Source organism: Pristiophorus japonicus, chromosome 9 (genome assembly GCF_044704955.1).
Source record: "Pristiophorus japonicus isolate sPriJap1 chromosome 9, sPriJap1.hap1, whole genome shotgun sequence".
Classification (NCBI taxonomy): Eukaryota; Metazoa; Chordata; class Chondrichthyes; family Pristiophoridae; genus Pristiophorus; species Pristiophorus japonicus.
This window is the reverse complement of record NC_091985.1, coordinates 143,901,003-143,918,268: the sequence shown is the minus strand read 5'-3', so window position 1 is coordinate 143,918,268 and position 17,266 is coordinate 143,901,003. Positions and strand designations below refer to the sequence as shown.

At 51.8% G+C, this 17,266-nt stretch overlaps 1 protein-coding gene across 1 annotated transcript; it reads left to right on the top strand.

The window, feature by feature from the left end:
• Window positions 1-1,329: 1,329 nt before the first annotated feature.
• naa20 (N-alpha-acetyltransferase 20, NatB catalytic subunit) lies at window positions 1,330-15,525 on the top strand. The gene is made up of 6 exons (XM_070889898.1): window positions 1,330-1,473; window positions 6,066-6,090; window positions 7,102-7,192; window positions 14,244-14,379; window positions 14,454-14,599; window positions 15,105-15,525. Exons 1-6 carry the CDS (start codon window positions 1,421-1,423, stop codon window positions 15,188-15,190), a joined length of 537 nt encoding a protein of 178 aa, XP_070745999.1. The 5' UTR covers window positions 1,330-1,420; the 3' UTR covers window positions 15,191-15,525.
• Window positions 15,526-17,266: the final 1,741 nt, after the last annotated feature.

The following is a 17,266-nucleotide window of genomic DNA, read 5'->3' as shown; positions in this document are numbered from 1 at the left end:
AGGGTGGAAGAAGCCTGTGCGTGGATTTTTTTAATGTGTGGTAACGTGTACCGTTGTACACCGGCCACCACATGAGCTTGACAGAGCTTGATCTTGGTCCAGTGGCAAGGATTACCCAAGACTAACTGGAGACCAGCTTTACTGCCCGGACCTAGCACGCACACATATCGCAGTATGGGCTGGCCCGTGCTGCCCCTGGGCCCTCACCTCTTCTGGGCCCCAAAACTCACGACCCTCCTGGGCCTTGGTCACTTCCATCTACAAACTCTTGCAGCTCCTTCGCCCCTCCTGCTGTGCCTGCCCGCACTACAATCAGCGACCTGGCTTTGCAGCTGTCGCCCTCCTGCAGCAGCACGCGCTGCTCCCTGCAGCGGTATATCGTCGCACGCTGCTCCCTCCAATGGCCCCGGCCTGCTGATGGTCTTGCAGGCCTGGACCACGCCGATTTCCATGGAAAGAGCGTACGACAAACCAAGCACCCCACCCACCTGCCCCTTCAACCACCATCTGCCCCACCTGTGACAGATACTGTAGACATTTCAGAGTGGGAGTAAGTCATCCTCGACTCCGGGGAAGATAATTATAGCAATATAAATTCAGTATGTGGGGCATGTGCTTGATTGAAAACTCATTGTAAGTACCTGCAGTACCGCTTTCCCCTGCAGGTGGCACTGTGATTTGTCGTTTCAATGCTTCCCTCTGTCAGCAACATAATAGCGGGCAGTGAGGGGCGGGGCTAGGGCGGGGCAGGGGCGGTAGAAGGGGGGATGGGGCGGAGCTGGGGCGGTGAGCGGCGAGATGGGCGGGGCTGGGGCGGTGAGCGAGGCTGGAGCGGGGCGGGGCTGGGGCGGTGAGCGGGACGATGGGCGGAGCTGGAGCGGGGCGGGGCTGGGGCGGTGAGCGAGGCTGGAGCGGGACGGGGCTGGGGCGGTGAGCGAGGCGATGGGCGGGGCTGGGGCGATGAGCGAGGCTGGAGCGGGACGGGGCTGGGGCGGTGAGCGAGGCGATGGGCGGGGCTGGGGCGATGAGCGAGGCGGGGCTGGGGCGATGAGCGGGGCGGGGCTGGGGCGGTGAGCGAGGCTGGAGCGGGGCGGAGCTGGGGCGGTGAGCGAGGCGATGGGCGGGGCGGAGCTGGGGCGGTGAGCGAGGGGCGGGGCTGGGGCGGTGAGCGAGGCGAGGGGCGGTGCTGGGGCGGTGAGCGGGGCTGGAGCGGGGCTGGGGCGGTGAGCGAGGGGCGGAGCTGGGGCGGTGAGCGAGGGGCGGGGCTGGAGCGGGGCGGTGGGCGGGGCTGGGACTCGGCGGCCCCTGGCAGCGCGCGCTCCGCCCCACTTTAAACCTACGCCGCATCCATGACGTCAGTTCCGCTGTTTGCCTCAGCAGAGGTGAAACGTTCACTTCCGCTGAAAACTTCGGCTTCAAGATGACAACGTTACGTGCGTTCTGTTGTGATGATCTTTTTCGCTTCAACAACATGTGAGTGAAATGCAGCGTGAGAAAGAGCGCGATATATAGGGCGGGAGTAGTTTGCAGAGTAACAGTGTGCAGGTTGGGAGCAATAACACGAGCAATAGTAGAAGCATAGACTGATCTCATTCACAGGCAGTCCCTCGGAATCGAGGAAGACATACTTTCACTCTTAGAATGAGTTCTTAGGTGGCTGAACAGTCCAATACGGGAATTGCAGTCTCTGTCACAGGTGGGACAGACAGTAGTTGAGGGAAGGGGTGGGTGAGACAGGTTTGCCGCACGCACTTTCCGCTGCCTGCGCTTGATTTCTGCATGCTTTCGGCAATGAGACTCAAGGTGCTCAGCGCCCTCCAGAATGCACTTCTTCCACCTCGGGCGGTCTTTGGCCAGGGACTCCCAGGTGTCGGTGGGGATGTTGCACCTTTTCAGGGAGGCTTTGAGGGTGGCCTTGTAACGTTTCCGCTGCCCACCTTCGGCTCATTTGCCGTGAAGGAGTTCCGAATAGAGCGCTTGCTTTGGGAGTCTCGTGTCTGGCATGCGAACAATGTGGCCTGTCCAGCGGAGCTGATCAAGTCTGGTCAGTGCTTCAATGCTGGGGATGTTGGCCTGATCGAGGACGCTAGCGTTGGAGTGTCTGTCCTCCCAGGGGATTTGTAGGATCCTGCGCAGGCATCGCTGGTGGTATTTCTCCAGCGATTTGAGGTGTCTACTGTATATAGACCTGACTGAGAGACCAGGGGGGAACAGAGTTTGTGGAGGGTGTTGAGACCAATGGCTTTGATCTTCCTGATGTTCAGTTGAAGGAAGTTATGGTTCAACTAAGACCTCACAGAGGCAGTCTAAAGCATCGAGATGGTCTTGGGATTTAGAGCGATTTAGAGGTAGAGCTGGGTGTGATCAGCCTACATATGGAAGCTGACCTGACCCCATGCATGTGGATGATGTCACCAAGGGGCAACATGAGGAAATTAATGGGGCCAAGGACGGATTGTTGGGTGGCTCTGAGCTGACATAGTTGGCAGGGGGGCGAGAAGCCATTGCTGGAAATATGCTGATTGCATCCAGAGCGGTAGGAAATGGACCGCACAAGGGTGGTCCCACAGAGCTGGACAACAAAGCAGTGGCAATGGAGCAGGACAGCATGATCAGCCGCGCCAAATGCTGTGGAAACAGGACAAGTGGGGATAGCATGCCAGTCACAGACTTTGGCCAGTGCAGTTTCAGTGTTGTGACGTGGGCAATAGCTGAATTGGAGGCATTCAAACGGGGAGTTTCTGGAGAGATAGATATAGAATATACAGAAATGTATACAACAGCATGATAAGACTAATGAAGAGATTCAACAACATGAGTTTATATTTGAGTGATATACAGAAACATAGGCCTCTCTTTTCCACTTGCTGGATTTTTGGCACCCGCACATGGTAACATCCGATTTTTTTTGTGTACATTTGCGACAGAAAAAAAAATCAGGGCTTTCGCCAAAGAAATACTTGAATTTGCCGCAGCACTCTCCGACATTAGGCTGAGGTTGGTGGTGGGGATGCAGAACTTCAAGTCTGTGCTACAAACTCTCTGGGCATACGCGAAAAGCTGAAGTTGCCAACACCCCAGAGATACTGAAGCAAGCTGAAGCCCGTTCCCCCGAAAGTACTGCTAACCCGCTGCTGTGGAAAGGGCCACAAAGAACCTCTCCTACCAGCTGGACCCACGTCCACCGCTCACTTCCCCCCCGGGGCTGGACCCACTGCCACCCCTCCTTACCCCCCCCCCCTTCCCTTCCCTTCCCTTCCCCCCCCCCTTCCCTTCCCCCCCCTCCCCCTTCCCTTCCCCCCCTCCCCCTTCCCTTCCCCCCCCTCCCCCTTCCCTTCCCCCCCTCCCCCTTCCCTTCCCCCCCTTCCCTTCCCCCCCCTCCCCCTTCCCTTCCCCCCCCTCCCCCTTCCCTTCCCCCCCCTCCCCCTTCCCTTCCCCCCCCCTCCCCCTTCCCTTCCCCCCCCTCCCCCTTCCCTTCCCCCCCTCCCCCTTCCCTTCCCCCCCTCCCCCTTCCCTTCCCCCCCCTCCCCCTTCCCTTCCCCCCCCTCCCCCTTCCCTTCCCCCCCCTCCCCCTTCCCTTCCCCCCCCTCCCCCTTCCCTTCCCCCCCCTCCCCCTTCCCTTCCCCCCCCTCCCCCTTCCCTTCCCCCCCCTCCCCCTTCCCTTCCCCCCCCTCCCCCTTCCCTTCCCCCCCTCCCCCTTCCCTTCCCCCTCCTTCCCTTCCCTTCACCCCCCTTCCCTTCCCTTCACCCCCCTTCCCTTCCCACACCCCACCCCCTTCCCTTCCCACACCCCACCCCCTTCCCACACCCCACCCCCTTCCCTTCCCACACCCCACCCCCTTCCCTTCCCACACCCCACCCCCTTCCCTTCCCACAGCCCACCCCCTTCCCTTCCCACCCCCCCTTCCCTTCCCACACCCCACACCCCTTCCCTTCCCACACCCCCCCCTTCCCTTCCCTTCCCACACCCCCCCCTTCCCTTCCCTTCCCACACCCCCCCCTTCCCTTCCCTTCCCACACCCCCCCCTTCCCTTCCCTTCCCACACCCCCCCCTTCCCTTCCCTTCCCATACCCCCCCCTTCACTTCCCTTCCCACACCCTTCCCTTCCCTTCCCACACCCCCCCCTTCCCTTCCCTTCCCACACCCCCCCCTTCCCTTCCCACACCCCCCCCTTCCCTTCCCTTCCCACACCCCCCCCTTCCCTTCCCTTCCCACACCCCCCCCTTCCCTTCCCTTCCCACACCCCCCCCCTTCCCTTCCCACACCCTCCCCTTCCCTTCCCACATCCCCCCCCTTCCCTTCCCACATCCCCCCCCTTCCCTTCCCACATCCCCCCCCTTCCCTTCCCACACCCCCCCCCTTCCCTTCCCACACCCCCCCCTTCCCTTCCCACACCCCCCCCTTCCCTTCCCACACCCCCCCCCCCCATTCCCTTCCCACACCCCCCCCTTCCCTTCCCACACCCCCCCCTTCCCTTCCCACACCCCCCCCCTTCCCTTCCCACACCCCCCTCTTCCCTTCCCTTTCCTTCCCACCCCCAACCCCCCCTTCCCTTCCCTTTTGGGCAATGTGCGCCGCACTGAAAAAAATCTTGGGCGGCCAAAATCGATTAAGTCCATAAAAACAGTGCCCGATCCCGTTTTGACTTGTCTGTGGTGCACATGTTCGCCGCTGGTGTCCAAACTTTGGCGAAAGTTGGAAAGTGAGTATTTCACGCCAATAAAGTATTTGGACGCCAAAAAAAGCGCACAATCGTGGGAAAAATAGACATATTTATAAACCAAAATGAATGATTCCATCTTGGTGAGTGACTTAGAAGATCTACACCCCTTCTGATGGAGACTCCTCTTTGTCAGTAAAATGAATCTGCAGAAGTTACATGTTTAACTATAGGTGTCCTTAACCCATTTGTGTACACAAGAGCATTTAATACATGATAATCAGGAGTGAGAAGATTTCACGGCAGATATTCTTTCCATTGCAATAGATGCTGACTTCTAGAATATGCTACTGTGACTATACAGAACAGCCAGGCAATTTAATTAGTTGCACATTGCTGTTATAGCTTCTCATTAGCATCTAATTCCACAAATGTACCCTTTGCACTATTGTGCAGCATACAATTGAACTCTGTTTCAGATATTTGCATTTGGTTTTCTAGGAAGGTGAAACCACCAAAAGTATTCGGCAGTATCCACGAAAGAAGTCAGTAGAGATATTAGTTTGCACGAAACAGTGAACACTTTCGCTCCTCGGGGTGGATGATGAGCGTAGAATGTAATACCAAGTGCAAGTTTGGAAAGGCCTAATGCGTACTGACAGCAGTGTTCACATGCACACCGCCAGCAGTGTTCACGTGCACACCGCCAGCAGTGTTCACGTGCACACCGCCAGCAGTGTTCACGTGCACACCGCCAGCAGTGTTCACGTGCACACCGCCAGCAGTGTTCACGTGCACACCGCCAGCAGTGTTCACGTGCACACCGCCAGCAGTGTTCACGTGCACACCGCCAGCAGTGTTCACGTGCACACCGCCAGCAGTGTTCACGTGCACACCGCCAGCAGTGTTCACGTGCACACCGCCAGCAGTGTTCACGTGCACACCGCCAGCAGTGTTCACAGCCAGCAGTGTTGGATTCTCCTGCTGCCTCCTCAAACGTTGCTACTTCAACAAAACAAACCCATTTGAACTTGATACTGTAATCCCAGATGAAAGCCGCTTGTAAACCCTGTCCAATGCCGGACCGCGGTATAACCAACTCTAATAATTACTGAAGGCGTTCCACTGTGGTATGACATTTGCATCGTTTATCTTATTAAGGGGAATTGTCTTGAGCAGTTTGTTGGCAAAAAGATTTTGCAAAGTTCGTGCTGTAATATAAATCACTTCAAAATGCATTGCTTGCCTCTGATACCAAATGTGCTGAAAGTGGTGTGTGGCTTCTCTTGGAGGTTTTTCAAAAATAAAGCTGGTTCATAATGCTCCACTAATATTTAAAACAGTTGACTGTGAATCTCTTGTAATTTGTTTCTAATAGGAACATCTTTTCTCTTTTCTTTGCAGAAACTTGGATCCACTTACAGAAACTGTATCCTCATAACCATCCATTATCACATTGGCTTCTTGTGGGGAAACTCTGGCTAATACAACATTCAGTAACATTCACCAAGTTATGCTGGCCCTTTTTTTAAATAAATGATGATTCAGATTGGGAATGTGTATGAACAAAACTATACTATAAATTTAGATTTAGTTCACTCCTGGCTGCTTGTTGTAAACAACACGCTTGGTGAATAGAATTAGTTGATGTTTAAAATCTTCAAAAGTAGTGTTATTTGGAAAAGAATATTCTGCTGTTCTATTAGACAGTGCTCTCACTATTGGGTTTACCCTGGGCTTTTCTGAGATGGCGATGTCCACCTTCTCAGTGGACTGCTATTGTCCCTTTCCAATTGAGCTACAAAAGCAAGTTTTAATTTATTTGGCTATGTCCATTCGCATGATTGCTAGAACAGCCATACAAATTTCTAGTTTGCAAAAATATTTCAATCAAACCCTAACTCTCAAGTTATATTACTTGCATAGAATAGCGATTCTTCGCTTGGTGCAGAGTTGGTTCCTTGTAATCCAGCCATTTGGAGGCAATGGCTGACCAATTTCTTGAGTTCAGGAGTTCTGGGTTAGGACTGAGCTTACACTAAATTCAGCATTGATTATTACTAGCTGGTCATTTGAAGTGGCGTGAACTCGTTTAGCTTCCGGGGCCCAAATACCAATCGGCATTGCTGTTTGTCATCTTTTTAAAAGCTGTAAATTCAGAGGCAAGTTGAGAGACAGCTGGGAAATGTGTTGAACCAAGGCAGGAGAAAATAGTATGGGCTAGGTTGGAAATCAGAAATTATAGGGAATAGTTTGGACAGAAAGATTGCACTTAATTAGCCTTCCTATCGCATGTCAAGAACTGTAAGCAACTAAAAGTAAAGCTACTGTAAAATGTTTGTTTTATTTTGGTTGATTTTTTTTGTAAATCATATAGGCTGTTGTATTCTGACCTTTTATTAGGTTTATCTTTTTGTTATTTTCCTTAAGTAATTCATAGTATGGGATCCCCTTTTATCTCCAATATCTAGCTCATTGGCCGGAGTATTTTATTGTTGCTGAGGCACCTGGAGGAGAGTTAATGGGATACAGTAAGAATCCAGTGTCATGCTCACTAATGTGTTCTACAGATTTTAGACAAAAAAAGTTGTATTTATGACTGTCAAATGTACATCTTGATTGTTTAACCATTTAAACCAAAGCTATTTTATGTATGGATTCAAAATCTAAATACCAACAACATTCCATTTGAACATTAATATGCTGTAATGAAGTTTTGTATTGGTCTATATTATGTTTTTACAGTTTGTTCTCCACCGTTGACTCATTTGTATTTTTTTTAAGAAAAGTGTCTAAGCTATTTTGTTATAAAAATTATACATCTAGCATTCATTTCATCTCCATTACACTTCTATGGCATACCTTAAATGTATAAAGAAACCAGGAGCTCTTCAAGAACACAAAATACTGGAGTGAGAATGTCCGCTGTCTCTAAGTGACATCTCTCTGAATTTGCCCTGTGTTTACTTAACAGCTGTCAGACTTTGTAGCCTTAACTGGACAGATACCTACACTATACCTGTCGGTCGAGATTTACTAGTGATATAAAATGATACATTTTCCATTGCATGGCTCCAGCATACATTAAGGGTCACATTTCAGAGAAAAATATAAATAATCAAAGGTAGCCATTTGCAATGTCTGAAAAGCACCCCAGTATTACAGGAGTGGGACACACAGAGCTTCTTAATTAACCGTAGCAGTCCATTTCTCAAACAAACACATCCGGATGTGACCTGCATTTTGAACAGTAATTAAACACTTGATTTCACCCAGAGATTATTTAACAGCAATTAGACTTTATGGGCCTTAAAGGCACACATTTTCATCTTAAAAACCAAATAATAAAGTCTGCAATACATGCTGTAATCCCCATGACCTTATAAAACAGCACATTGTCTGATTTAATTGTGAGCTTCTGCTGGCATATATAAAAGCCTTGAATTTAGCATAGGCCTGTTTTGCTACACTTTTTGTTACAGATGCAGAATTTTTTTTAAAAATGGGAAGCAAGTATTTTCCATAGCCATGCTCGCATGAGCAGTGCCATGTGAGATTTGGTAGTATTTTGAAAAAAAAATCTTGATCTGATCGACATCTGCTTGATGCAAAGCATTCCTCAACTATCTGGTTCCTAGAACTACTTTGTTTTTGTCACTTCATCTATCCTGGAAATGCCAGTTTCAAAATGGACGCTTTCCACTTTATTCCCATGTGATATCCATATTACTTTATGTTCTGGTGGCTTAAGTATGTTGGGAAATTACAATTAAATTAAAATTTTTGGTTGCATTTCATAAAACATCTTTTAACTAATGATTAAATAGAAGCATTGTTCAGTGTGTTAATGACTCAAAAGAAGATGGTGAAGATCTCCAGATCTTCATTATCTTTTGAGCCACAAACACACTGAAAAATGCTTCCATTTATCTCCAATTTTGGCTTCTTGCGCATCCCCAATATTAATCGCTCCACCATTGGTGGCCATGCTTTCAGCTGCCTTGGCCCTAAGCTCTGGAATTCCCTTCCGAAGGGCCCAGGTTTTGGGTCGTGCCTAGAACGGCATAGCCGCGATCTGGACGCCCGTTTTTCGCGCCAGAAAGTGCTGCTAAAAGATACTTATCGATTCTCCGTCTCCCTGCAAGTCCTCTGGAGTGGGCCGTGGTGCAGCACGAGCTGTGGGGGGTGGGGCCAGGTACCGGCGTTGAAAACAGTGCCGGGACCGCTGCACATGCGCGCTACACTGGGCGCGCATGTGCAGTAGCTCCAGGCGCCCAAAATTGTATGGGACGGGCTCTAAGCATGCAGCCCCTAGCCTCGGCCGAATGGCCTCACTGGGGCTGTGTGGATAAGGCTGCACTTTCCATGCCCAACTCCTGCTTCCTCCCGAACGGACCTGATTCTTCCCCCCAACCCCCGCCACCGGACCGGACCCGACTCGCGCTCCCCCGACCCGACCCGCGCTTTCCTCCCCCCGCCCCCCCGCCCTGCCCTCGGACCCGACACCCGCCGGACCCGACCCAACCCCCGGCCACCCACCTGTAAATCTGGTGCGGGGCCTGGGCCCAGCCAGTTCAGCCTCCCTCTCCCTTCTCTTCCTAACCTCGCTTCTCCCACACCCCTCCCTTCTCCCCTCCCTCACTTCTCCCCCCTCCCTCACTTCTCCCCCCTCCCTCACTTCTCCCCCCTCCCTCACTTCTCCCCCCTCCCTCACTTCTCCCCCCTCCCTCTCTTTCCCCCCTCCCTCTCTTTCACCCCTCCTCTCTTTTCCCCCCCTCCTCTCTTTCCCCCCCTCCTCTCTTTCCCCCCCTCCTCTCTTTCCCCCCTCCTCTCTTTCCCCCCTCCTCTCTTTCCCCCCCTCCTCTCTTTCCCCCCTCCTCTCTTTCCCCCCTCCTCTCTTTCCCCCCCTCCTCTCTTTCCCCCCCTCCTCTCTTTTCCCCCCTCCTCTCTTTCCCCCCCCTCCTCTCTTTCCCCCCCCCCGCCTCTCTTTCCCCCCCCCGCCTCTCTTTCCCCCCCCCGCCTCTCTTTCCCCCCCCCGCCTCTCTTTCCCCCCCCCGCCTCTCTTTCCCCCCCCGCCTCTCTTTCCCCCCCCGCCTCTCTTTCCCCCCCCGCCTCTCTTTCCCCCCCCCGCCTCTCTTTCCCCCCCCGCCTCTCTTTCCCCCCCCGCCTCTCTTTCCCCCCCCCGCCTCTCTTTCCCCCCCCGCCTCTCTTTCCCCCCCCCGCCTCTCTTTCCCCCCCCCGCCTCTCTTTCCCCCCCGCCTCTCTTTCCCCCCCCCCCGCCTCTCTTTCCCCCCCCCGCCTCTCTTTCCCCCCCCCGCCTCTCTTTCCCCCCCCCCGCCTCTCTTTCCCCCCCCCGCCTCTCTTTCCCCCCCCGCCTCTCTTTCCCCCCCCCGCCTCTCTTCCCCCCCGCCTCTCCTTTCCCCCCCCCGCCTCTCTTTCCCCCCCCCGCCTCTCTTTCCCCCCCCGCCTCTCTTTCCCCCCCCGCCTCTCTTTCCCCCCCCGCCTCTCTTTCCCCCCGCCTCTCTTTCCCCCCCCGCCTCTCTTTCCCCCCGCCTCTCTTTCCCCCCCCGCCTCTCTTTCCCCCCCCCGCCTCTCTTTCCCCCCCCCGCCTCTCTTTCCCCCCCCCGCCTCTCTTTCCCCCCCCGCCTCTCTTTCCCCCCCCGCCTCTCTTTCCCCCCCCGCCTCTCTTTCCCCCCCCCGCCTCTCTTTCCCCCCCCGCCTCTCTTTCCCCCCCCGCCTCTCTTTCCCCCCCCCGCCTCTCTTTCCCCCCCCCGCCTCTCTTTCCCCCCCCCGCCTCTCTTTCCCCCCCCCGCCTCTCTTCCCCCCCCGCCTCTCTTTCCCCCCCCGCCTCTCTTTCCCCCCCCCGCCTCTCTTTCCCCCCCCCGCCTCTCTTTCCCCCCCCGCCTCTCTTTCCCCCCCCGCCTCTCTTTCCCCCCCGCCTCTCTTTCCCCCCCCGCCTCTCTTTCCCCCCCGCCTCTCTTTCCCCCCCCCGCCTCTCTTCCCCCCCCGCCTCTCTTCCCCCCCCCGCCTCTCTTCCCCCCCCGCCTCTCTTTCCCCCCCCGCCTCTCTTTCCCCCCCCCGCCTCTCTTTCCCCCCCCCGCCTCTCTTTCCCCCCCGCCTCTCTTTTCCCCCCCCGCCTCTCTTTCCCCCCGCCTCTCTTTCCCCCCCCCGCCTCTCTTTCCCCCCCCGCCTCTCTTTCCCCCCCCGCCTCTCTTTCCCCCCCGCCTCTCTTTCCCCCCCCGCCTCTCTTTCCCCCCCCGCCTCTCTTTCCCCCCCCGCCTCTCTTTCCCCCCCCGCCTCTCTTCCCCCCCGCCTCTCTTTCCCCCCGGCCTCTCTTTCCCCCCGCCTCTCTTTCCCCCCCGCCTCTCTTTCCCCCCCCGCCTCTCTTTCCCCCCCCGCCTCTCTTTCCCCCCCCGCCTCTCTTTCCCCCCCCGCCTCTCTTTCCCCCCCCGCCTCTCTTTCCCCCCCCGCCTCTCTTTCCCCCCCCGCCTCTCTTTCCCCCCCCCGCCTCTCTTTCCCCCCCCGCCTCTCTTTCCCCCCCGCCTCTCTTTCCCCCCCCGCCTCTCTTTCCCCCCCGCCTCTCTTTCCCCCCGCCTCTCTTTCCCCCCCCGCCTCTCTTTCCCCCCCCGCCTCTCTTTCCCCCCCGCCTCTCTTTCCCCCCCCGCCTCTCTTTCCCCCCCCGCCTCTCTTTCCCCCCCCGCCTCTCTTTCCCCCCCCCGCCTCTCTTTCCCCCCCCGCCTCTCTTTCCCCCCCCGCCTCTCTTTCCCCCCCCGCCTCTCTTTCCCCCCCCGCCTCTCTTTCCCCCCCCGCCTCTCTTTCCCCCCCCGCCTCTCTTTCCCCCCCCGCCTCTCTTTCCCCCCCCGCCTCTCTTTCCCCCCCCGCCTCTCTTTCCCCCCCCGCCTCTCTTTCCCCCCCCGCCTCTCTTTCCCCCCCCGCCTCTATTTTCCCCCCCGCCTCTATTTTCCCCCCCGCCTCTATTTTCCCCCCCGCCTCTCTTTCCCCCCCGCCTCTCTTTCCCCCCCCGCCTCTCTTTCCCCCCCGCCTCTCTTTCCCCCCCCGCCTCTCTTTCCCCCCCCGCCTCTCTTTCCCCCCCCGCCTCTCTTTCCCCCCCCGCCTCTCTTTCCCCCCCCGCCTCTCTTTCCCCCCCCGCCTCTCTTTCCCCCCCCGCCTCTCTTTCCCCCCCCGCCTCTCTTTCCCCCCCCGCCTCTCTTTCCCCCCCCGCCTCTCTTTCCCCCCCCGCCTCTCTTTCCCCCCCCGCCTCTATTTTCCCCCCCGCCTCTATTTTCCCCCCCGCCTCTATTTTCCCCCCCGCCTCTCTTTCCCCCCCCGCCTCTCTTTCCCCCCCCGCCTCTCTTTCCCCCCCGCCTCTCTTTCCCCCCCCCGCCCCTGCCTCTCTTTCCCCCCCCGCCTCTCTTTCCCCCCCCGCCTCTCTTTCCCCCCCGCCTCTCTTTCCCCCCCCCGCCCCTGCCTCTCTTTCCCCCCCCCGCCTCTCTTTCCCCCCCCCCCGCCTCTCTTTCCCCCCCCCCCGCCTCTCTTTCCCCCCCCCGCCTCTCTTTCCCCCCCCCCGCCTCTCTTTCCCCCCCCCCCGCCTCTCTTTCCCCCCCCCGCCTCTCTTTCCCCCCCCCCCATCCTCCCTCCCCCTCTCTCCCTCCACCCCCATGCTCCCCCCTCTCTCTCTCCTCTTGCTGTCAGAAACACAGAGAGCGAGAGACACACACACAGACAGACAGAGAGATAGCGACACACACACAGAGAGATAGAGACACTGACAAAGACACACTGGGGTGGGGGATAGAGGGGGGGCGGTGGGGGTGCCGTCCCAGCACGCTGTTGGAGGGCTCCCGGTGCTGCAGTCGGTAAGTAGAAAATGTTTTATTTATTGATTTTTTTATTTAAAAAAAATATTTTTTATTAATTTTTTTTGATTGATTTATTGGTTGATTTATTGATGTATTTATAATTTATTATTTGTAAAACTGAAGTGTTTAATGTTCGTAAACTTCCCTTTAAACCCCCCCCCCCCCCCATTCCATACGCCTGATTTGTAACCTACGCCTGATTTTCTAAGTGTAGACAAGGTTTTTCTGAGCGTACAAAAATCTACACTTACTCCATTCTAAGTTAGTTTGGAGTAAGTTTTCACTGCGTAAACTTTCAAAACGGGCGGAAAACACGCCCACTTTTGGGGTGAAAAAAAATCTGTTCCAAACTGAAACTGTTCTAACTGACTAGAACTGGAGCAAACTAAATGCCAAGAATTGCAATTTCTAAGATATTCCATTCTAAACCAGTTGCTCCAAAAAAATAGGAGCAACTCAGGCCGAAACTTGGCCCCTAAACCCCTCTGTTTCTCTACCTCTTCTTAAACCTACCCCTTTGACCACTCTTTTGGTCATCTGTCCTGATAACTCTTTGTGTGGCTCAGTGTCAAAAATATTTTTATTGATATTGCTCTTGTTAAGCGTGTTCTATAAAAGAAAGTTGTTGTATTTTAGCCAGCAGAAAGCAATGTAGCAAGCATCACAGTCTGGTGTCAAAGACAGGTTACTTCATCATTTCAGCCAGTAGGTGTCTCACTATTTTAATTTATAAACTGATTCTAAGTAAGTGACAAGTTGCACTGTGTAAGGTATTGGTGCAGTGATATTTGTATTGTACCATCCCCAAGCATACTTATTTCTTACAAAATTAGCAGTTTGATGTCTCTAGAGAATCCATGCAGCAGTACAAGTGGTGCATATTGGCAATGTTGATTCAACTTTTTAAACTTAAACACAAAATTTAAAAAGGAATAAAAATAGAAAATGCTGGAAATACTCGGCAGATCAGGCAGCAGCTGTGGAGAGAGAAATAGTTAACATTTCAGGTCGATGACCTTTTGTCAGAACCGGAAACGTTAACTCTGTTTCTCTCTCCACAGATGCTGCTCTTCTGAGTATTTCCAATATTTTCTGTTTTCTTTTCAGATTTCCAGCATCCACGGTATTTTGCTTTTATATTCAGTTTAAAAAGTACTCTGGCTGCTAGCTGTACTGCCTTTAAACGTATTTAAAAAGAGCTGGCTACCTCATTTATTTTTAATATTTGAAATTTATCTAGCCGATAAGTAGAGCTGTGTGCAAGCATTTAAGTTTTTTTTTTTAAATTTAGCTTTCCCTAGTTTGAGAGCAGTGCAGGTGGATAGCCATAGTCTGTTTAGATCCCTCTTTTAAGATGTTTGATATTGTGCCATTTTCAGAGTAAAGAAAGAAAAACTTGCTATTTATAATAGTACCTTATCACATCTCTCAAAGAGCTTTACGCACACTTTGAAGTGTAGTGACTATTAGTTGGTAAAGATAGCAACTGTTTTGCAAACCGCTAGATCCTACAAACGGCCACTACATATACGCTAGATTATTGGAACTTTAGTTGGGTTTTCAAAATGGGGGAGTTGGATAAATAAAAATTAATAAATCTGAGCGGTTGCACAGAGTTTGTAAAATACAGTGGGATGTTTGGTTGGACCGAAAACGAGCGTTAATTGCAATAGTAATGTTTGATGAGTGTAAAGTGCTTTATGATTGTTTCTTCTGTTTTAAGTTATGGGAAAAGCTGAAGGATCAGTGGCAAGAGATGAATGGCATGGGCATGTAACGGCATTATCTGTAGCTCCAGAATTTAGACGCTTGGGACTAGCAGCTAAACTAATGGAACTGCTGGAGGAAATATCTGAAAGGTTGGTGTATACATTTTCACAATTAATATGTACATTAAAATTCAGGGATGGATGAATATTGACTTTTTTTATAGAAAGGGTGGATTCTTTGTGGATCTATTTGTACGAGTATCCAATCAAGTGGCAGTGAACATGTACAAACAGCTCGGCTATAGTGTCTACAGGACTGTGATAGAGTACTACTCGGCTAGCAATGGAGAACCTGATGAAGACGCTTATGGTATGATAAATTTCTGTGGAATAGATTTAAAATAAAACCCTGCTAACTGAGTTGTAACTTTGGTGCAGATTGTACAAATGGGATTGTTGATTACTTTCTGAGACCCTATGCTATATTAGTTTAGTATGGGATATGAAACATCTGACTTTATTAGTTCATCTATGAGACTTTTCATTTTAGTGGAGTTCCATTTTTTAATAGTAGATACTTATCTCGCTGACTGAATTTTAAGTATGAAGAGCACTTGAGTGTTGGTAGTACCAGTGATGATGCCTCTTCTCCCCCCCCCCCCCCCGCCCCCCCCACCACCCACAAGTGACCGCCACTGGTGGAACTTTAAGTGCATTATTTCATAAAAGTGCTATTGTAAAACTGCAACTTACAAATTAAAAAATATTTTTATGAATTGCATTTTTAATGAATTGTGTTGAGCAACTTTTCCTAGTCCCATTTTTTTTTTGTGAGCACACTCCTTTCTAATTATGTTTTTTCTTTTCCATAACAGATATGAGAAAAGCCTTATCAAGAGATACAGACAAGAAATCGATAGTACCCCTTCCCCACCCAGTTAGGCCTGAAGATATTGAATAACTTTAAGCTCTGGCTCTTGGGCAATGTATAAACCAAAAAACTGTTATACTTTTACTTTTTTGATGTGAAAATGGTGAGAAGAATTGCGTGGTAATTTTGAACACTTTATTAAAGGTCAGAGCATTTGCTGTTAGATTATAAGTATGCCTCAGTGTTTCAGTACTTGTGCATAACCATTACATTATATTTTAAAGAGAAATTTGAGGCCCCAAATGCTCCATTCAGCTTATAGTCCCAAGAACCACAGCTTTCTCGAAATGTTTGCGTTTCATGTTTTTTCCCTCCTAGCAGATAATAGCCCTTGAAATACATTATGAATGTATGCACTTCATAAAGATTTGTCATTTTTTGTGATTTATAGAATATATTTGGTAACTGAAGGTGTAACAAAAGCTGTTTGTGATACAGTTAGCAGCTCCTCTTCAAGTGTCGGAATGTTTCTGTTCCATTGAAAAGTTGCAGCAAGATGTGTCTGGGCTGCCTGTTGAGGACCAATGATATTTTGGGGAGGCTGAGAGTGATGTTTAATTAGTTACACTCTCATTGCGTGCAAGCGCCTGAATAATGTCATGTGTGTTTATAAATGGCAAAAGTGCTATCTGATGAATGTAGACTGATAATGTTGGCACTTTACTTTGAACTCTCAAGGTCTTTTGTACCTTTTTTGGAGTTTTTTTCTGCTATTGATGGAGCAGCAGACAGTGACACATTCAGTCTATGTAATAGATGGCAACAAGTTTTTGTTGTTGTATTTAGCCCAGCTACCAGCCAATTCACCTGGGGTGTTGGGGAAGAGAGGAAAAGGGAACGAAGACGAGTTAAAATCTGTAGTCTTGACAGTCCCCTCCTTCTTCTTAGGCAGTCCCTCAGAGTCGAGGATAACTTGCTTCCACGCTAAAATTGAGTTCTCAGGTGACTGAAGAGTCCAGTGTGTGACCTACAGTCTCTGTCACAGGTGGGGCAGACAGTGGTTGGAGGAACAGGTGGGTGGGGTGCCTGGGTTGCCACGTGCTCCTTGCGCAGTCGACGCATGGCTTCAGCTTGCTCTCGGCGATGAGACTCAGTGTTCAGCGCCTTCCCGGATCCTTTTTCTCCACTTTGGGCGGTCTTGGGCCAAGGATTCCCAGGTGTCAATGGGGATGTTGCACTTTTTCAAGGAGGCTTTGAGGGTGTCCTTGAAGCATTTTCTCTGCCCACCTGGGGCTCGCTTGCCGTGTCAAAGCTCCGAGTAGAGCGCTTGTTTCAGGAGACTCGTGACAGTCCCAGCCTTCTGATGGAGCACAGTGAGGGGGGATCTTGTTTTGATCCAAATCAGTGTTTTTTTAAACATTTCATATTTATTCAGTTTTATCATGATATTACCGAAGTGCTGTAATAAACTTGACAAGATGTTCCAAATGATCCTATTGATAAAAGTGTATACAATTCGAAGTGATTCAATGTCAAGAGGTTACAATTTGCCCTTGAATAATTCCAGTTTTAAGAACATAAGAAATAGAAGCAGGAGTAGGCTATACGGCCCCTTGAGCCTGCTCTGCCATTTAATAAGATCGTGGCTGATCATTGACCTCAACTCCACTTTCCCGCCCGATCTCCATATCCCTTGATTTCCCTGGGGTCCAAAAATCTGCCTCACTCTTGAATATACTCAAAGACTCAGCATATACAGCCCTCCAGGGCAGAGAATTTTAAAGATGCACAACCCTCTGAGTGAAGAAATTCTCACTTGTCTCGCTCTTAAATGGCCTACCCCTTATCCTGAGACTATGCCCCCTAGTTCTAGACACTCCAACCAGGGGTAACAATATCTCAGCATCTACCCTGTCAATCCTCTTCAGAACCTTGTATGTTTCAATGAGGTCACCTCTCATTCTTCTAAACTCCAGAACGGATAGGTCCATTTTTCACAATCTCTCATCATAAGACAGCCCTCATCCCAGGAATCAATCTAGTGAACCTTAGTTGCACCGCCTCCAAGGTGAGTATAGCCTTCCTCAGAAAAGGAGACTAAAACTGCACAGTACTCCAGGTGTGGTCTCACCAAGGTCCTGTACAATTGTAGCAAGACTCCCTTAC

What these genes read in the sequence shown, in the direction of transcription:
- naa20 (XM_070889898.1), top strand. Translation starts at nt 1,421, where the DNA reads ATGACAACGTTACGTGCGTTCTGTTGTGATGATCTTTTTCGCTTCAAC. An exon ending in AGGAGAGTTAATGGGATACA is followed by an intron (nt 7,193 to 14,243) that starts GTAAGAATCCAG and finishes TTCTGTTTTAAG; the next exon opens with TTATGGGAAAAGCTGAAGGA. An exon ending in ACCTGATGAAGACGCTTATG is followed by an intron (nt 14,600 to 15,104) that starts GTATGATAAATT and finishes TTTCCATAACAG; the next exon opens with ATATGAGAAAAGCCTTATCA.